Below are 23,096 nucleotides of genomic sequence, written 5' to 3'. Positions count from 1 at the left end.
TTTTTAACTAGTTACTGCCCACCTTTGGGCAAGACTATTGTGTACCCTAGGTATTCCTTATGAAATTTATTTATTATTATAATATTTAGATACTAACAAAATGAAAAGAATACCTATTGTTCGTAAAGTCCCATTTATACGTAAAGATAATGCATTTTCAATGAAATTAATGTCCGTATCACCGAAGAAAAATCTCAAAGGCAAGAATAGTTATTACACCAGTCATTAAGTAATTAATTACTCTAATATTAGCCATTAGGTACTGTACCTAATGGGGTTTTCGGAGCCTTTTGAATTATAATCTAATCATAGCTTGGTTAGGAAAGATTGATAAAATACTAAGTTATAGTTTATGTATTGACACATTGTTATTATTACATAATATTCTTATAAAATACAAAATAAAGAAATACTTACGAATAGTATGGTCATCAAGAGTTAGTTGGCTTGTGAGTTGTTGTGCTCCCAGAACTAATAACAAACTTATTATTGAGTGTATCTTAAGCACCGTTCAGACCCAAGAAAAATTTGTCGTGTTTCCAACATTGTTTCCGATTTCCCATCATAAGCGGTATCATAAATATTTGTCGACAGCAGTGTCAGAAACATAATATGTTTCCGACAAATGTTTATTGGTCTAGACCAGGCTTTATATATGCTAACAATTGTAATTTGTAGGTGTATATGTGTACCCGGATGACTTTCATATATATTTTATAAGCCTTCTTCTTATTATCAATACTAATATTTTTATTTCCTAGTTTACAGTTCCTATATGTAAAGGTGTCAGTGTGTCACACGTTACCTACTAAACTTAATAAATTTAATTTAATCTATTCCGTGTTTGTAGTAAGTATTCATATTTAAACAATGTAACTTTAATATTTTAATATTATATTAAATATCAATTGGTTTGCTCCAATAATCTAAAGTATATAATATATTATATACCTTTAAAGTACCTATATGAATTAAATACCTTGTTGAGTATCATATAGTAATAATACTTTGTCCATAAGAAAAATTGAAAATAAAATATCATGAAACTCATTCAAGTTCGAATTCCATACCAATATAAAACTAATTCTAATTTGTTTTATATTTTATACATTTTTTTAGTAATATTTGTTTGTATTATTACTTGTGTAAAATGTATTATTTGTTATCAATTGTTAAATAGGTACAGATACACACATATGTATAATGTATATACCTACATTGTACAGTATAGGTATATGGTAAATTATTATTTATACAGTTTTCGAGATGAAACTCTGAACTTGTTTACTGGATAAAAAATACTACAAACATTTGACAAACTGATTTTAAAATAATTTTAGATTTTGTGCGTGGCAATAGATCATAAATGTATCAGTTTTATAATGATGTGTGTGTGGTTTTTTTTTATTGATTTTTTTTCTATCTCACCTTTTGAGGCAGTAAAAATGATTTGATTTTCAACTTCAGTAGGTATTTTGTTTGATGGAAAAATGAAACTAGTTTGTGCATTGGGAAAGTCAACATTCCCAATGGTTTTCAAAAGCGACAGGAAAACGTAAAATAAATTTAGGAAAAAAGGAAATAAAATCGGTTTTTGACAAAATCGATTTTGTTTTTAAGCGTAACTCTAGAACAAATAACTGTAGATTAATAGTTTCTGGTAATAATGACGACTTTCCATTATAGCATAATAATCACTCGCTGAATGCGGTATAGCAGCAAAGATACGAGCATAATAATTTAAAAAAAAAATTAAAATACAATTGTATGAAATATTATTAAACAGTAAAATATAGGGCATAAGGCATAACTTTTTATAGTTGTATGTGAATTAAAATGATATCACAAAAATAATTAAAGGTTTCCAATCTTCGTAATGATTCAACAGCGTTTTTGAAAATACCTACTTTAACATTTTTTAGATTCTGAGCGGAGCGATGAATGTATTAATTTTACAACGATGTATGTTTTTTTTTAATTTTTAATTTTTGTATCCGTCACCACCGTTGGGGGAAGTAAAACTGCTTAAATTATCTTCAACAGTATCTTTAGAAAAGTGAATCTAGTTGGTGTATTCGGGAGGTCAAAATTTAAAATTCAAAAGCGCAGGGAAAACAACATACAAATTATTAAGGAAAAATAGGACGTTTTACTCAAAATCGGTTTTTGACAAAATTGATTTTGGTTTTTGGCGTAACTCTAAAACAAATGAATTTATATACATGAAACTTTCATTGGTTGTTTATATTCGCTTTTTCTATACACGATAAAGTTTTGAAAATATATTGATTTGTTTTGAACTGTTTAGGGTCATTTATTCAGTTTCCAATTTTATTAGCCTTTTTTTCTGTGAATGTCAATAAAACTTTATTTGTTGGGAAAAAAAACTTGAAAATTTAAAACAAAGTTCCTACTATATTATTGAAATGACTTGAAAAATATTAAAAATCTTTAGTCACAGTTTTATTTTATAAGTATTTAAAGTTTAAAACTTGACAAAATACGAAAAAATCACGAAAATTAGCAAATTATTTTAAGTTATAAGAATTCATAAAAACTTTTCTTTTTAAATCTAAGATGTGAAAATGTAATACAAGATTTCTCATAATCTTTTCTACCATTATCAAAAAAAAAAAAAATGTCTTCAAGCAAATCAAATTAAATTTTTATGAACGTTTGAAGTTCATATTTTTATAACATTGGATATTCACTCGATTTCTCATGTAGTGATTTTGTTATTATGTCGTAATTCAAAAACTAATAACTGTAGATACATGAAAATATGTTTATATTTTCGTTTTCTATGCACCATCAAATTTTGAAAACACTTTGACTCTTCTTGAGCTGTATACGGACATTGTCAGTTTTCAATTTTTTGTTTATTTTTATAAATATCAATACAATTTTATTTGTTGAGTAAAAAAGTGTGAACATTTAATACAAGGCTCTTGATATATCGTTATAATAGTAGTTGAAAAATATTAAAAATATATAGGCACAATTTTTTTTTATAAGCATTTAAAGTTCGAATTTTGAAAAAATTATTTTGTAGTTAAAGTTTATAAAATGTTCAACTTTTATAGCTAAGGATTGAAAATTTAAAATAAGGTTAAACGTAAATAGCTTATATATAAATTACTTTATTCACAATAATATCATCAAATATACTTAGTAAAATCATAGACTGACTGACCACCTTCGCTCAGAATCGTATTTCTTATATTATAATGATATAATATAATATAATAATAGGTATTACAAAAAAAAAGTAATTCTGACAATACAATTAATGTACAATAAGCTCATTTTTTTGAAATAACATTAATTTTAATTTTCTTGTTTAGTTATATAAGTATTAATACTTTGTAAACTATATGAGAAAATTAAAATCTAAAATGTGTATAAATAAAAAACCATAAGCACCAATTATCAGAAATATAATATAGTAAAAAACTTATCTAAAAATAATGATCTATCTCATAATAATGGTCCATTAACTATTAATGAAAAAAATAGACAAACAAACAAATTATTATATACAAATATTCAGTATAATATTATAATTGATGATCCAAATAAAATATTGACTGATAATAATATCATTGTATCAATTAATTCAATAATTATTTTGCAACAGTTGGAGAAAATATTGCAAGTAGAATAAATGTTCAAAAACCTGATAACACTTTGTTTCCTAAAATGTACACTCAAAAGCTTCACTCATTTTTTTTAAAATCCATATCCAAAGATGAAAGAAGAAATAAAATTATATATTTCACATTGTAAAGAAGGCACTTACTTTTATACGTGTGATCTTAATAATTATGTTCTTAAAAACATTTCTGAGTTTATACATGTTCCTTTAATAATAATAAAATAATAATAAAATAATAATAATAATAATATATTTATTTTCCAACTGTGGTTTAACATTTAAAATATAAAGATACATATTTTACAGTAGTTGGCCACTTCCAACACTTCCCAAGAACATATTTTTTGACCCTTCACTTTCATCAGGATATTCCAAAAAAATTTAAATCAATTTAAGACAAACACGACTAATTTCACTGTTTAAACAAGGTAGTTCAAACAATAAACGATTATATTAACATCTCTGAATATATAAGCCCAAGTATAGATAATTTAAGAAAAGTAAACTATATAACATTAAGTAAAAAATAAATTACATATTACTTATAGTTAAAATTAAAAATTTTTACATATTATTTATTCTTTGCTTAGGCTCTCCAGTTCTCTGCTTGGACCACTTATCATAGGCTTTATAGCCATAATTTGCGGGGGAATATATCTCATATCAATATCCGTAGGGTATGGTGTTTGTAGAAGTGGAGCTTGAATAACTGATTTTAAAAGTATGTCGTGTGGTCGTTTTCTAGGATCTCGATTAACAATTTTTTTAGGTGTCGCCTCTGGTCTGACAGTAACTGCACTAACAGTTTCAGGAACATTTTGAATAAACTTTAGATTTCTTGCTGCTTTTATACCATATCTATGCCGTGGATCGTCAATTCCGATCTATATAAAATATGTAAATTTGGATAAATAGTTCAACTAAAACAATGTTAATTTTGTCTACCATATTAAGTTGAGTTGTAGAGTAGTCCTGTACAGGAACTTCAACTGGTAATAAATGATACTTTATTGGTGGATGACTATCAATAGAAGCTTCTATCTCAGTAGCTGTTGTAATGGGGAATTTATATGTTAGTTGTCTTAGATCTATATCTGATTTTCCCAATTTTATGGCGCAACTATAATTATACTTAGAACTAGTTGGAAATTCTTCAATATTACTTATTCTGCAATAAAAAAAAACTGTTATAAATATTTATACAAAATAAAGAAGTAATAATTATTTTTTGATTAAAATAACACAAATCAATAATAAAATGTTGAAAAATACATATAGACACATTATATAGACATTTATAGTAATAGACGGAGTATATACGGCTAGCGTAGTTGGGTAGTGTGGTGACGGAAAACTGCGTGTTGTATTATTATAATAACTTAATATAACAAAAACATTGAAATTAAAAACCATGCAAGGTAAAAGTAAGACTTTTTTTTTATTGAATAAGTTTTATATTTACAATCTGTATTTACATGTTAAATAATGAGTAAATTGGATGAAAGTTTATTGACGTGTAGGGGAAGTCTATTGACGGCACCCCATAAACAAGACTTGATACAAGTTTATTCATAAATAATACAATAAATACGTATTTATGATGTTTTTGATTTTAATTATGCACAATCTGATGTGTAGTCTATGAACATACACATACACAGAAATGTGAAACAACACAATAAGTGTTATCCACATTCACCGCGCAAACTACCATCATCCTCCGTCTATAGGTATAAACTACTTTTATTTTATATATTATTATATTCACTAAGAAAAAATGTATTTTATATAAAATCATTGTATACAAAAAATAATTCTGAGTGAGCCATATTTTGTCAGCCTATTTTACTAAGTATATTTTATATTATTGCTATTAAAAATGATTTATATTAGCATTAGTCATGCAGTAGGTTGAATACATTCTGACCGGAAACCTAATATTTCAAAATGTATAAATTATAATAATATAGGTACTTTAAAAGTTTCAGTACCCACGAATAATACTTTTAAATAATAACAAAATAACTAGTTGTTATTTTTTGTTAGTATATCTAATTTTATCCAAATTTGAAATTAAAATGTCTATAAAAATCACTCTGATTATAAATTATTTAGATTTTTTAGTTACAGTATGGACGACTAATAAAGAGAAACCTTACAGCTATTAAATGTTTAATCTCCGGCTATAAAAATTGAACATTTTGTACATTTATAACTACAAAATTATTTGCATAAAAAGTTGTTGACATATTTTCGATTTTTTAAAATTTTTTTTTAAAATTATTGCTGATAAATAATTTTTCTTGATCAAAAACTTTAAAAATTTAATACAAGGTTACTTGTAAGTAGTTTGTTCATATAGGAACAAAAAATTTGAAAAATAATGGCCACAATTTTTTTCTTAAATAATCAAGTTTAAATTTGGAATAAATTAGTTATTTAAATAAAAAGTAAAAATTTTATTTATTTTGTTGTAATTTAAAAATATTATTAATATTTGAAACTTTTAAAGTATACCTATTATTTTATTATATAAACATAATGACATTTTCAAGATCAATGTTTTGGGAAAAAATTGATTTAACCTTCTCTATTATTAATAGTAAAATAAATCATGTTAATAACAATAATATCATAAAATATACTAAGTAATAACTAAGAATCATTTTTCAAATGCTATTATTTATAATTGAATTCAAATTTAACAAATCCATTACAGTTACCCATTCCACAGTTACCCAATACATAAGAGAGCGGTAGGTACCCAATTTTCTATCTTTTTTTGTTTGCTTTTGGACTCTTTTGGAAACTAAGAGGAATGTTTTATTTTTTACGCCAAATTACCAACTAGATAGATTTGCCTACCATGATTTGGTACTATAAAAGTTGCTGAAATAGAAAATCAATACATTTATCATTTCGCTCAGAATCTAAAATACATATTTGTTAAAATTGTAATATTGGTTATGAATATAATTGTTTACCAAACATGACTTCTAAAAATTTAGAATGTGTGCTCAGAATCGTTTTTCATACTGTATAATGGTTTATCATTGAATTACATTGAATTACAATTTAACACATCTATTACAGTGCTTACTCAATGACATAATACACACATCTTCTACTGTACCTACATCAGAGCAGTCACCTACTTTTCTTCATTTTAATATTTGTAACTACTACTAAAAAAACTTGACTGTTTTAAAATACTAATCCTTATTTTAACTCAATTCAATATAAATTTATAAAAGTAAAATATAGAACTTACTCATCTTGAATAGTTTCTTCAAAATCATAAGCCATTTCTATTAGAGACGGTTGAATTCCTATAGTCGATTTATTAACACTTGATATTATACTGGGGAGTTTAGCCAAATAATCACTATCGGCTTCATCAATATTGACCTTTAAAATAATAAAATATAAAATATTTAATAGCAAAATATAATAATACTATGTTTTACTTTAAGAAACTACATAATGTGTTATACAAGTATATTAGTATAATAAGTTATATTATTATTAAGTAGTTTCCTAAATATATTTAATAATAAAACATAAATACTTGTTCCACTTTTGATAAATTTGACTTAGATGAAGAACATGTTGATGATAGTTCTTTTTCTTCATTTTGTAAAATATTTAATGAATTATTTATAGAATTTGAAATCAAATGTTCTGAAAAATCACTTGAATAATTTTCCTCTTGACTAAAATAATCGTGACTCATATCTATTTCATTAAACTGTAAATAATATTTTAATCAAATAATTAGCATAATAACATAAGTTATAATAGTAATAAGATAAACATGTTTTATATATGATATTAGGTATACAAAAATAAACACTTTATATCAATAAATTAAATATAAAATTTACATTTTTTTGTTGTGATTGAGTATGATTATAAAGCTGTTTTTTTTGGTAACAATTCAAATTGATAATTGTCGTCATTTTGGAATTTTTCTTCATCAATAATAAGTTCTAAAAAAAATTTATATAACAAATTATAAAACCAAACATTTTGTGTTCCCAAATAAAATTTAAAAACACTACATTATTAATTAACAAAATAAAACTAAATATCATAATATCTATTATAACTACTATTCAGTAAAAATAAATAAACTTTTATTTAAATTTTTACTTGCCGTTTACTTCATTTTTATGATATAGGTCATCGAATGAAGGATAAACGGTCTGCGTGAACAAATCATCTATACATTGTCTGTTTTTTACTATTTGCCATTCTTTCTGCCTTTCTTCTCTTTGTTCTTTACTAAATTCCTTTTCTTGTTTTCCTGTTTTGTTTCTATCATTGTATTTGTATTTTTGATATTTCCTAGATTTATAAACAGAACGATTATTTTGAAGCATATTCAGTAATTGTTTAGTTCATTAATTTCACGAAAACCACAAATTATATTTTTATGTTACTAATATTATATATGTTTGTTAGGTAAGGATTATATAAATAAATTATCTCTCTAACTGCATAATTTGAAACAAAAATGTTTTGAACTATTTAAAATAAATTAAAATTATGTGAGTGAATTTACTAAGCTATATTTTACTATTATTTATAGTTACCTATTTTAATTTAGTATCAGAACTGTAGGAGACCTCTATACCTAATTATGATTGGCTTCACCAATAGTTAGGCCATATAACTATCAACTCACCTATCATCCAAGATTTTAAATTATACTTACAAAGTGTTATCAACTATAGGCGCATCTTGTGAAGGTGATTGCGGTATTGGAGTACAACTATTGTTGTTATGATTACCCTCTAGAATAACAATTTTATGGTTTTAATACATATTTAATAATTATATCACAGATGATATTGTAAGTTACCTGGATATTTATCTGAGTTTTTCTCAGTGCTTTTTAATTTAGGACCTACATTTTTGAGATCAAAAATGTATGCTCTCTTCTTTTCAAATTTGTTCTGAAAATAAAACATCAACTATAAATTTATTTTATAGAATAAACCAAAAATATTATAAAAAGTAAAGTAAAATTTAAATTAAAAAAAAAAAACGAAGAATTTACTAAGTTACCTGTATATACTCAGGATTGACACATAATTTTCCAAATAACTAAAATATGTAAATACATGTAAATTAATATTATTTTATGTTGCATTTGATTGTTTACATTAAAACAATGAAATTGCTTATTATTACCTTCTGAAATATATATTTTTTATCATTATCAATTTTGGCATGGCTAAACCGACAATATTTTCCTGAATAACAATTTTTACCAGTATGATAATGTTTACATGGAAAATCACTATGCATATATGTACACTGATTCCCTCTAGTACAAGATCTGTTTAAATACAATTTACAGAGTTTCATTTTGTGACCGTTTGGTCTTTGATAGGCACAATTATCATCCTGTAAAATAAAATACTATCAATGAAATAATAAAACTCTTAATTATTATGCATTATTCATCAAATATTACCTTAAAACAATTTTCTCTAGGAAAATATTTCCTTATTTTTTTTTTGACATAATATTGTTTATTTTCTATGCCTAAACCAATAATCTCCTGTTGTTTTATATCCGTATCTCTACTGATTCTTCCCTTATTGACACCATGCATTTGTCTTCCTCTACCGTTAAATTTTTTCAAAGAACAAAACTCTAAAAAATATTAATGTTAAAAAGTTTTATAATTAAACATAAAGTCTTAATGGTTCTAGGATAAATAATAATTATTCATACACGACTTTACATTTACAAACATCTAAAACTTCTATAAAATGTGATTATATACAAGGCTGGGCAAGTTAATGATTTTTTTTAACTCGTTAAGTTAAGTTATTTTAAAATAATTAAATTAAGTTAAAAGTTACTCGTATTTTTTTTCGTTAACTCGTTAAGTTAAAAGTTAACTTTGAAAAAAAAGTAACTTAACTTACTTAAGTAAAGTTAAAATTTGCTAATTTACAAAAATAAAAAATACCAGACAAATAATATGGTTTATTAGATAGTTTTTCTACATTAAAAATTTGCATTATTCTTCGGACGAAAATTAACTTAATTTAGATATTTTTGAAATAAAATTAACTTGAACTTAATACATTAATCTTGAAAAAAAAATAATATATTAAGTTAAAAGTTAATTTGAAATAAAAGTAACGAGTTAATTAACTAAATTAAAATTAACTTAATGTTATAACTTAATTTTAACTTTTAACTCGTTAATGCCCAGCCTTGATTATATATCTTAAAGTGATCAATAAATGTATATTGACTTGACACTTATTAAATATTTAAATATAAATTGATTTTAATATGATAGCCACTTAAAATAAAACATAATTATTGATGTTACATTTTTTATTTTTCTCAAATATTAAATATATCTGCAAATAATTACTAACTAGCAAGACTTGGGGGCAAGTTAATGATTTTTTTAAACTCAGTTAATTTAAGTTAATATGCACCAATAACAAAAAGTTAAAAATTAAAAGTTAATTTAACTATACGTAAACTCAGTTAAGTTAAAAGTTAATACACACTTTTTGTTAACTTTTTATTAAGTTAATTTGTTTATATTACGCTAGCGTACTTAATTTTTTTCCAACCCAAAACTAAAAACTAGACTATAGTGTTTATACCTTAAACAGTATTTCCATGTAAATTAGATTCAAATGATATAAATTTTTAACTTTAAGCAATTCACAGTAAATATTTTTTGACATGAAAACGAAATTGACTGAAATAGTGAAATATAATAAAATTAAAAACAAAATAAATTAACTTAACTTATTTTTTAAAAGGAAAAATTAATTCGTTAATTTCACGTTAATCAAAACAGAAATTTAGTAAGTTAACAGTTAAGTTACTGAAAAGCCAAAACTTACTAGTTAAGTTAAAAAGTTAAAATTAAATTAACTTTAACTTTTTAACTCGTTAATACCCAGCCTTGCTAATTAGTACATTATTATATTTTTGATAACACTAACACAATCAATTAATCATATTATAGGTCAAATATTATGATAGATAAAACAATATTCATTTACCAAATTCTTGTGGAAATGACTCAAAGTTTGAAGCGTTGGGACTATTGGTTCCTCTAACATTTGTTATTTCTTCATAATTGCCAGCCTCCATAGGTGTATCATAATTTTTTCTTTCAATACTTAACCCCTGTGACGTAAAATAAATAATTAGAAAATAATAAAACGTGAATTTATTATAACATTTAAAATAATCACTTACATTTTGATAATTTCTTAAAATGGGTTGTTTTTTATCGATGTGGTCAAATTTACTTTTTTTACTCCAAGATATGTCATTATTCATTTGATTGTCGACATTTTGTTTGATTATAGTCCTTTTATTTCTTGGAATCCAGTTCTGTCTAGGCCTACTGTTATTAAATCTTGAAAAATGTGTAGGTAAAGGATTATGTACCATTTGTTTGTGAGACATCTGATGAGGTCTCTGTTCCTTATAGTTATAAATACATACACATTAAATTTATTTTTGTATAAATGAAATATATTAATACATGTGATAAATTATAGTTTATTTTGTTGCTTAGTTGCATTGTTGCTTACCACTTCCAACAGAGGTTTGGAGCATTTTTCTCTCACATTTTCTACAAAAAGATTTTTATTAGATACTAAAAGTTCTGTATTTTGAGCAGTTGATTCAAACTTTTCAGTATCATCTTCTTCAACAATTTCTCCTTCCTCAAATTCTTCATCAACCTCGGTCTTGCAATCAGTATTAAGACTATAATAAATAAAATATTTTTATTATAGTTTTAAATTAAAATATATTTAATTTTATTTTAACAATTTAAAAGCAGTATTGAGAACATATTTAGTCTAATCATTTATTTATTACACACATTTTAGAATATAGAATGTTGTATTCATTAAAACGTATTAGCTGATACATTAAGGGTACATTAGATATTATAGTTGCAGGTACAATATATTAAATGTACCTAAACACAGTACTAATTTACCTGATTAAATCGACATTATATTTTTTACTTAAGTAAACATTTAAAATAAACAATATGATATTATGTTTGATATTTCAATCATGTATAGACTCTATTTTTATATGTGTTAAAAACATGTTTACCTATATTGATAATCAAAACTGTACTCAACACAATAATAAATTTTCCATGTTTAAAATATCTACACCCATGAAAAATAATAACAATAACCTAAAAATTATTCTATATTAAATTTACACAAGATGGTTGGCATACGATTAAATCAAACAAGTGTCATATATTTCAAATATATTAAAGAAAAATAAAAAATAAATATGTAGGCATGATTAAAAATATAAGTACCTAACCATAAATCATAGTAAAAATGAATAAATTATTAACGTATTCTTAATATACCAAATAAAAACATAAAAATATTAATTTTAATAGGAATAGGTGGCAATATTTAATAGGAGTATGGTAACCTACCAATGTGTAACACTTATAGGAATCATCGTACATGTAAATACTAGTAGGGCAACTAGTAACAGTAAGTAATAGATAAAATAACATAAATAATAATCTTTTTTTCGCCAAAATATCGGATTCAGTTCGCCACATAAATGAATAATTTCTCTTTGAAGAGTATGAGAATCATTAGGAAACCAATGTGAAGCGTGGATTAAATGCAGACTAATTTATTATCTTTATAATTCTCAGTTATCTAAGAAATAAAAGCGTCTGGAGACGTGGCTCTAGGAACCGTTCTCTTATCACATAATCAGTCACCAAGGTTAATACCATTCCTATGGTTAATACGTTATCACTCAAGCAGTGACCGGCGTACACGAGAAGATGCTTAAATCATATACTATGGATGTCGTCACTCGGTATATGCTTGTGTATTAGATTTGAAGCGAAAATAACTGAAAAAGGTTGAGCCTTGGTTACTGCACATGCGTAAATGGCTGATAATAAATTAATATTACGTTATCACTTATCAGTTATCAGACTAAATATAAAAATATAACCAATCAGATTTACGCGCATGCGCACAAACAGTCGGGGCTCTAGATTATTTTGGCTTCAAGAATAAGCTCGATGGCTACATCCATAGTATATGATCTAAGAGAAGATGGGTAAGTAGTTTGATAAGAAACGAAACCCTAAAGTAGCATGATAAAATAACATGGTAGGTACCATAGATAATACATAATGGATAGGCCATCAGCCTTCCATAAGGGTTTCTGAATGTTAGACTATGGGGTAATATATTTTTATACCACTAACAAGACATATTTTATTTTTTTTTTATTTAAAAAAAATTATAAATTATTTAAAGTTATAATTATTGTACCATTATAATCATTGGAAACAATATGTGAATATACTTCTGTTTAAACTTAAAAATTTCAAATGATTCAAAATTCAAATAGAAAATAATATTTATTTGATAACAAGTATTAGTATATAGTGAAAAGTCAGAATGGTTACCTATTGGTTACTACTGCTAACTATGGTATTGCTGGGGCATATACTGAAACTTCGGGAATGCTGCCCCATGGGTGTTTAATATAGAGATGACCTATCCAATATATATTGTCTATACATGGTACACGGTTTAAGATATACTTAAACCATCACATGGCATGATTGCCACAAACTGGCCATTACGGATTATGAATTTAAAAAAAAATATTTGCGTCATGTGTTTGGTGATGAAGTGTAAGGTTAAGTTAGGTTTATGAATAAAATCTTTAAATTACAAATTCAATTTAACTTTCATTTATAGAACCCGTTGTAGAACCCGAATTCACACTGGAAAAAATGAGCAAATATAGCACTAGAGGTGTATTTTTTTTTTAGTGTACCTCAATTTATGGGAAAATCGGTACCTAGCTTTGTGAAATAATTTGACTTTAATGGGCAACCGCAAGTCATGGATTAGATTTGACACTTGGTATATTTTTTTTAAAGTATTTAGTTAGACTCTCTAAACTTTTCTGATATCTCTAAATACAATCTCTAAGATTTATATCAAAATGAATAGAGTAGTATTTGCGTCTATAAGCTAAAATATTATTTAACCAAATATTATAATAAAAAATAACGTTAAAAAGACAGCCCAATGGGGGCGAATTAATATTGTTTAAAATATGCAACCAACGGAAACCATTTATAAATAAAATAAAATTTGATTTCCACCATGAATTTCAAAATCCTTGTTTGGGGGCCTTATTTAAAATGTGAATTTTTGAAAAATTTTTCTTAGTGAACATCTACATCATAAAACGAAACTATTGACCAAATGTCATACACATAGATCGGTGGTTCCAACTAGGCAATTATGAATCATTCAGGACAAGTTATTTTATGTATATTTACTAGCTGAATAAGACGTGAATCTGTGTGCATATTTTTGTATTATAACTTTATTCCGAAAAATCCAACTAAAAAATAATGTTTTCCATTATAACAATTAGGGAAAATCATTTCTTAGTTGGTCTGTATATAATAAAAAAAGCTACTTACAAAAGAACTTCCATGAACTTGACCGACCTGATTTACATGATACGATCCAAACCCATATCAAAAGTTAGCAAATAATTAACAAATATTACAAAGTTTATTCCAAAAATTAGCAAATCATTTTTGCAAGTTATGATTTTTTGTTATTTAGGTGTGCCGGAACAAACACTGGTATTTAGCAAATAGTTAGCAAATAATAGGAACTCTATTTTCAAAAAGGTGGATAAGTGGATGTCGCTCTGCTGTACAGTAGGTTACAAGCGGGTCACTGTAATGGATGGTGTTAAATTTGAATTCAATGATATAATATCATTGTATAAGAAAAACGATTCTGAGCGAAAACAGTCAGTCAGCCTATGATTTTACCAAGTATATTTGATGATATTATTGTGAATAAAGTAATTTATATATAACCTATTTACTCGGAGCCTTGTTTTAAATTTTCAATCTTTAGCCATAAAAGTTAAACATTTTATACATTTTTAACCACGAAATAATTAATAAATTCTAAATTTGATAAATGTTGTCAAAATTTGAACTTTAAATTCTTATAAAAAAAAATTGTGCCTATGTATTTTTAATATTTTTCAACTGCTATTAGAACGATATATCAGGAGCCTTATATTAAATTTTCACGCTTTTTTACACAACAAATAAAAATTTATTGATATTTATAGAAAAAAAAACTAAAAAAATTGAAAACTGACAATGTCCGTAAACAGCTCAAAAAGAGTCAAAATATTTTCAACATTTTATGGTGTATAGAAAATGCTAATATAAACATTCAGTGAAATTTTCAAGGATCTACAGTCATTCGTTTTTTAATTACAATAAAATAAGAAAATTGTTACATGAGAAATCGAGTAAATATCAAATGTTGTAAAAATATAAATTTCAGACGCTCATAAAAATTTAATTTAAGTTTCTTCTAGACATTTTTTTTTTGATAAAGGTAGACAAACTTATGAGTAATCTTATATTACATTTTCAAATCTTAGATTTAAAAAGAAAAATTTTTATGAATTCTCAACTCAAAATAATTTGCTATTTTTCGTGATTTTTCCGTATTTTGTCAAAATTTGAACTTTAAATGCTTATAATTAAAAACTGTGACTAAGGATTTTTAATTTTTTTCATCTGCCTTTGAAACAATAACCTAGGAGCCTTCTATTAAATTTTCAAGCTTTTTTCATCAACAGATAAAATTTTATTGATATTTATAGAAAAAAAAAACTAAAAAAATTGAAAACTGACAATGGCCGTAAACAGCTCAAAAAGAGTCAAAATATTTTGTAAATTTTATGGTGTATAGAAAATGCTAATATAAACATTCAGTCAAAATTTCATGTCCCTACGGTCATTTGTTTTAGAGTTACACCAAAAACCAAAATCGATTTTCTCGAAAACAGATTTTGCGTAAAAATTCTCGTTTTTCCTTAATTTTTCTTTTGTTTTTCACGTCGCTTGTGAAAACTACTGGGAAATTTTTACTTTTGACCCCCCAAAGTACCAACTAGATTCACTTTCCTATCAGAAAAGTTAATATTGAAGAAAATCCAAGCACTTTTACTGTCCTAAAAGGTGATGACAGACACAAAAATAAAAAATAAAATAAAAAAAAAATAAAAAAAAAAACACACATCATTGTAGAATCAATACATTCATCGCTTCGCTCAGAATCTAAAATGATTTTATAGTTAAACATTTATAAAATGTGCAAATCAAATAAGGGTTGGAAAATGTAAAAGAAGGTTACCTATATAGGTAAGTACTTAAAACTGTAACAAATAAATCTAAAAAATATATATAAACACAGTTTTTTTATAGTTATTTTAAGTTCAAATTTGCAGAACAAAATTGCATAGGTATAAAATAACGAAGAAGAACGATTTTAGCTATTTTTTTGTAATTTTATTATATTAATTCAACAAGACAAATCGTCTTCGCTCAGAATCAATTTTCGTATACAATGATAATATTATGTCATTAAATTCAAATTTAATACCATTCATAACAGTGACCCACTAGTAACCTACTGTACAGCTGAGCGACATATATTTACCTGCTTTTTTGATATGAAAATACCATTAGTATTTAGTAGGTAGTTATTATTTATTAAACTTTGTAATTATAGTTATAGCACTAGCTTATGCTCTGATAGTGTAATTCTGTCGTCATAATAACGTCACCTAACATACCTAGTACATTAATATTATTTCGCATGAGCTTAATAACTAAGCTTATTCAGATCCAGTTACAAACGAAACAACAGCTATTGTACACCTATTTGCTTTCCATGTAGATATTAAAGATAATTATTTTAAATCTGATAACCACCTATCACGAAACCATTTAATTGTAGATCTCTACATTCAATACTGTGATTGTAAATTCCGCTTAAAAAACAGCCAGGCCAATTTTGGATACATGCAAATTCCACAAGAAATGCTAATATGAACATTCAGTCAAAATTTCATGTTCCTACGGTCATTTGTTTAAGAGTTGAACCAAAAACCAAAATCGATTTTTTCGAAAACAGATTTTGCGTAAAAATTCCCGTTTTTCCTTAATTTTTCTTTTGTATTTCACAGCGCTTTTGAAACTACTGGGAAATTTTCACTTTTTACCAACTAGATTCAAGTACCAACTAGATTCACTTGTCTATCAGAAAAGATACTGTTGAAGAAAATCTAAGCATTTTTACTGTTCTAAAAGGCGATGACAGACAAAAATAAAAATAAAATAATAAAAAAAAACACACATCATTGTAAAATCAAAACCTTCACCGCTCCGCTCAGAATCTAAAATTAAGAAAAAACGGGAATTTTTATTCAAAATCGGTTTCGACAATATCGATTTTGGTTTTTGGTGTATTTCTAAATCAAATGACCATATAGATAACGATAGTGGAGTTAGCCCCACCAACTCGTCCAATCGACTCCAAACCAGTGTCAATATTTTGCAAATTAATTGCAAATTAATTGCAAATTGATACGGACGCCGCAAAAAGACATTTTCGTTTGGGGGGGGGGGGGCTAAATTCACTCAGCCCCACCAACTCAACTCTTCCGATAGACTTCAAACTCTTGTCAATAGTTTGCAAATTAATTGCAAATAATTGCAAATTGCGTTTTGCATATTGAGCTGTCCAAAAATATAAATGCTTATACCATTGTCTTAAAATTGTTTATGACTACCATTGGCAGTTGAACGTGAAAAATGAGTTAAGTTATTAAAAACAAATTTTTCAGGTGAGAAAAAACATAGTATAATTAAAAATGCAATATCAGGTATGCAAATATTATCGTCGTTTATCATATTATTAATATCTACAGGTTCCGTATTATAAAATGAATGAGCTTTTGTGTTGCTTATAAAACTATTTTTAAGTCTTTATATACCAACTTAAAAAAAAACCTTTACTAATGATTTCAACTAATGATTGAACGTAAAAAAGAGCGAAATAAACTGAAATAAAACTTAAAAAAACTAGAAATAGAAATTATTGGATAGATGGGTAATAAATAGCTGTTGAAATTGGATAGCTAAATTTTTGAATCGAACCATTGAACTTTTTTTTTCGGTTCTATCACCGACAATTCAACGTATGATACAGATATACTTTTTGTCTTTTTAACATAGTCGCACAGAAACATGACAATATTATCATATTATTATAATATTATCAACAACAATTTTATGACCAACCCATATTTTAGCACTTAGCAGTGTTTATCCGAGATGTATTTATACTATACATTTTTTTTATGTAAATAATTCATTTTACACCAAATGTTGACCTCTTTATTATGTGCAACCACGCATATTATTATTGGGTAGGTACTGTATTTTATTAGAATATTTTAGGTTTTTCAAATTGTAATTTTTTTGTTCGATAATAAAAACATTTTTATAAATGAAAAGCATATAATTTAATGATTCTTGTTATATAATTAAGCCGTAATTATCGATCGTACATACATATATAATTATAATTTTTATATTTCTAAAAAGCGTTATTTTTGGTCTTAACTCTTATGTCTTAAGTCATATGCAAAAAGGGGACCATTTAATTGTCTAACTGACACAAACAAGCGGTGCCTCGATTGATCCAATGATCTTTCGGTCGATCAATCAAAAAGTCCATAAACATCAAAAAATTAGTTGAATGGCCTGTGGTGGAAAGAACACCTCGACGAGCACTTGTTTTGTAAATAGGAGCGTCATAATACGATCTCTTCTCGAACTGCGACTAAAAATATAAGTAGTAACAAAATACTATTTAAAATACATTTTTTTACATTTTTTACATTTGTTGGATACATTCATTAATCATATTTAGGGAAGTATAGAATTGGTTTCCTGTTCAAAATGAAGTGTACAAAGCACGAATTGATTCCCGATATAATTTACTTATTAATAGGGCTGGGATTTATATATGCAATATATTGATAATATATGCATTTGGTTTATTAAAAATATACAACTAAAAATTCAAAAAAATATGTCACTTCACGATACAACTGTATACAAACATATTATATTTTCAACTTCTTGGGATTGTTTGAACTACTTAAAGAGTGTTCCGCTGTGATACAATAGATACCTACTTCTATTTTTCAAATGATGATCCCTCGACCCTCACCCCTCATTTTCTACTGTGAATTATTCAGTGGATAATTTTTCTAAGTGCAAAGTGTATAATTTAACTCTAAAATATCAAAAAATTCAAAAAATTGATCCACTCAAACCGTGGTTTAAATTTGATACATCTGTACTGAAATGCACAGATTTATCGCATTAATAATAATAATAATTATTATTAAAACCAATAGCAACCAATTATAAACAAAAAATTATAATAATAATCTCAAAATTCCTGTTTGAGGACTTCTCCGGGTTGGACCTCTTATTTACCTTTTTACGACAAAATGTAGTCTATCTTCTTCCCCGAGTTCTAATCTATATCTGTACCAAATTTTATCGCAATCGGTTCAGCGGCTTAGGAATGCATAAATTACACAGGTAGTCGGGTTCAAATATTTTTTGTTTATTGCCTATATATTATATAGCATATACTGTATAGTAAATTGTCATATAGATGACTACTAGCAGCTTAAACGTGTTAACAATCTCTGGATGTCTAGACACGCATACAGTTTTAAAAGTTGGAGGAAACTGTTGTCGATTAAATATACAATAATGTTTCAACTATAGTACAGTTGAAAAAGTTAATTTTAATATAGTTAATAGTTATATATATGAGCGGCACACGATTTCGCACAATATACCTTATTACCTACCAGATTCCGCACATTTTCGTAACACAAAAGATTTTATTTTTTTAACCCCAATTTAACACGATTCCGCAAAAAAATTGTTGCGACCTAGCCAGTATTGTGAAAACTACTGGGAAATTTTTACTTTTGACCCCCCAAAGTACCAACTAGATTCACTTTCCTATCAGAAAAGTTACTATTGAAGAAAATCCAAGCACTTTTACTGTCCTAAAAGGTGATGACAGACACAAAAATAAAAAAAAATAAAAAAAAAAAATAAAAAAATAAATAAAAAAATAAAAAAAAAAACACACATCATTGTAGAATCAATACATTCATCGCTTCGCTCAGAATCTAAAATAGTAAATCAAAATTCTATTTTTGGCGAATTTAAAAAAAATGTATAGCCCACCCAACTTGTCCGATCAAAATTTCAAAAATAGACTGATTATACTAGCTGACCCCAAGGCACTTCCTTGCCTGTAAAAATGACAACTCTCAAAAAAATTGTGATTGTCCATCTCATTTTTGGTGTAACTCGCTGTAAGTGCTTATCAGCCACCCTGGTAAGCAATCTGACTAGGTCAGATCGTGGACAATGTACGACAGCATATTAAGTAGACAATCCACCTATGGTGGATTTCAAACATTTACATGCCTCATGTAAAATACAATAATCAACTGTTTACCTCAAATCTAATCTTATTGTTTTATTTTTATTAATTAGTGTTACCTCTCTTCCCTATATTATATAAATCTTAGGTTTTCAATAACCTCTGCGTGTTTAAAGCCTACAAGTTCCACCGACTTGACCTTAGGGCATACACGCGGTGCGGCTTGTAGTTCACGAGAGAAGTGTTCCCCTTCACTCGTGGGTAGTTTTTTGGGCATGAAAAAACCAAAATCCTTACAATATCTACAACCTACACCAATATTAGATAGGTAGGTATTTTTGTAATACAATTACAATATAAAGTATAATGTATAAATTGAAATGGTCATAATTCACGATTATCGTACAATAATAATATTGTAGGTATTAAATATTAATAAATAATAACTAATAACTAATAGCTAATGAGTACCAATTTAATAAGTAGGTATTATGAATTGGGGCTTTGTGAGCTTGTATATATTTATGTCTTTATACGGGCGACTAAACAAATATTATATTATATTATTATTTAATAGCACCTAATTAATACGACATAATATAAGTTTATATTTATAAAAATATGTACCAAATTCTTAAATATATCTTTTTTTCTAATAATATTTTCTACATTTTACAAACTTATAACTTATATATAAATAATATTTGGATAATATGAAAATTCAAAATTAATTATGAATATTAAAAATAGTATAAGTTGATTTTAAATTAACGTAGATACAAATTAGTTAAGCTAAAGTTAAGTTAATTAAAACAACGAACTAGTAAGTTAAGTTAATAAGTTAGAAATAACTTAACATTTAACTTATTAACTCGTTAAAGTCCAGCCTTGCTTCTAGTAGTCCAATTTTAATTTTGAATACTAATTCGAATTTCTAATTCTTTTTATGTTGTGTAGGGGAAAATTTTTTAATTTATTTGTCTTTCTTGTTAGCATTTTAAAGTACAAGACACTTGTTGATTTTTAGAAAATAAGTAAAGTAATTTGGAACCATAATTATCCAAAATATCCAAAATCTGTTTCCTACAAATAATAGAAAAAAGGGTAACAAATTCAAATAATTTAGTTAGGTACCTATCTATCTAAGACTATAAAGCAGAGCCCCGTGTGGCGCTCCTTTGGCGATTTTTTTGTACTAGCGTAAGAGACGGTTAATGAAAAAATTCGATGGGCGGTCCCCCAGGTCTCTGCTTTGTAAAATTATAAATAACAGAAAAAAAAGGTATTTGATGGCCCTTGGGGTCAAAACACACCCATTTTCATGGGCAAAGATGAGACACTCGAGGTGGTCTCTTGCCGCCGCTTCCTCGCATACCTCCGAGTCCCATGGACAGCCCTGTTCCCTGGCGTATCTTAGGCATTCCAAATCATCATAAATTGCCGCGATTCGGCACGTTGACTCATCCCACATGCATCCATTTTCATGGAGAAATATAAGGCATTGAAGATCGCCATTTTCCACAGCGGCGACACACGCATCCTGGTCAGAAGGGCAGCCGTTATTAAATAAATACTGCAGTATTCGGAGATGGCTATTCTTCGTGGCCAGCCAAGAAGTTATTTTAGACCAAGGACACCCATTATCATGGGCATAGATGAGACACTCAAGGTGGTCTTCGGCTGCCGCTTCATCACAAACCTCCTCGGTCCATGGACAACCATTTTCCCTGGCGTATCGCAAGCAATCTAAATTGCCATTGATCGCAGCCACAAGGCATGTCTTCTGGTTCCAAGCGCATCCATTTGTATGGAGATACACTAGACCAGTGGTGGCCAAACTACAGCCCGCGGGCCAACTTCGGCCCGCCATCATTTAATATCTGGCCCGCGAAAGAAGTATAATATTTTACATTTACGTAAAAAAAAAAATTAAAAATATACAGTATACATTTTTCATATTTAATCCCATATCGCCATATCGTAGCGTTTTTGTTGTTACAATGTAATTTAATAATATAAATAGCATTACCGTATCTTATCTTATTTTTATACGATCACCATGGCTGTAGAAACTACAATACTACAATTATATTAGTAGCAAAGCAATATCTAGTAATACAACATATAATATTACTGTGCTCGTTGCGCGACCAATTTTATCTACATTGTAGTTTCTACAGCCATCGTGATCTGTCGTTATTCGGTCAGGACTAATATAAAGTTAATGTAATATTACGTTGTGTATTGTAAAAGTTCATTATGTCTAACAACAAATTTGTCTGAAGAAGATTTTCCAAATGTTCGGAAGTTTGCTACATTTTAAAATATGTTTTGTAAGTGTAAAACGATATTTTGTATAGTTTATATTTATTTTTATATGTGTTTTAATAATTTATTTAAAAATATTTTTTGAAATGTAAGCCGATTTAATTTTCTTTCATTTGTAGTAATTATTAAGTTAAGTATTAAATAAAGTCATTAAAATTATTAAGTACAATAAAAACGTCGTTAATTATAAAATTATATACCTATACCTAAAATTATGATGACTTAAAAGTAAAAAAAATTTTTATGGCCCGAGTTAAAAAAAAGTTTGGCCACCACTGCACTAGACAATCAAGATGTCCTTTTTCCGCCGCGGCGACGCACGCAAACTCGTCAGAGGGGCAGCCGTTATTTAACAAATACTGCAAAATTCGGAGGTGGCCGTTTTTCGCGGCTAACATACAAGTTCTTTGAGACCAATGACACCCATTTTCATGTGTGTAGACGAGACAATCGATTTGGTCGCTGGACGCCGCTGAATTACAAACCTCCTCGTCCCACGGACATCCCAGTTCATGTGCATACTGGAGGCATTCGAGCTGTCCGTTGAAGGCTGCTAGAATGCAAGTACGTGCCGTCCACTGTGGATGCCCGTGGCTTGCGACGATCGACATGCACTGCACATGTCCATTCTCAGCAGCATCTTCCATAATCGACAGTTGAACTGCAGATCCATGCGCCATGAAAAAAAAATAAACATTAATAAT

The 23,096-nt window shown here is 27.0% G+C and overlaps 1 protein-coding gene across 1 annotated transcript; it reads right to left on the bottom strand.

Annotated features, from left to right (window-relative positions):
- Window positions 1–4,230: 4,230 nt before the first annotated feature.
- LOC132948869 (uncharacterized) lies at window positions 4,231–23,072 on the bottom strand. The gene is given in 16 exon segments (XM_061019549.1): window positions 4,231–4,539; window positions 4,601–4,823; window positions 6,927–7,063; window positions 7,224–7,403; window positions 7,540–7,579; window positions 7,581–7,644; window positions 7,812–8,002; window positions 8,373–8,451; window positions 8,520–8,613; window positions 8,726–8,764; window positions 8,852–8,913; window positions 10,708–10,834; window positions 10,907–11,137; window positions 11,248–11,425; window positions 21,378–21,902; window positions 22,753–23,072. Coding segments are annotated over 16 exon segments (2,799 nt in total).
- Between the last annotated feature and the right edge of the window lie 24 nt (window positions 23,073–23,096).

Source organism: Metopolophium dirhodum, chromosome 1 (assembly GCF_019925205.1).
Source record: "Metopolophium dirhodum isolate CAU chromosome 1, ASM1992520v1, whole genome shotgun sequence".
Classification (NCBI taxonomy): Eukaryota; Metazoa; Arthropoda; class Insecta; order Hemiptera; family Aphididae; genus Metopolophium; species Metopolophium dirhodum.
The sequence above is the reverse complement of the archived record's forward strand: the minus strand, read 5'-3'. Positions and strand labels throughout refer to the sequence as shown.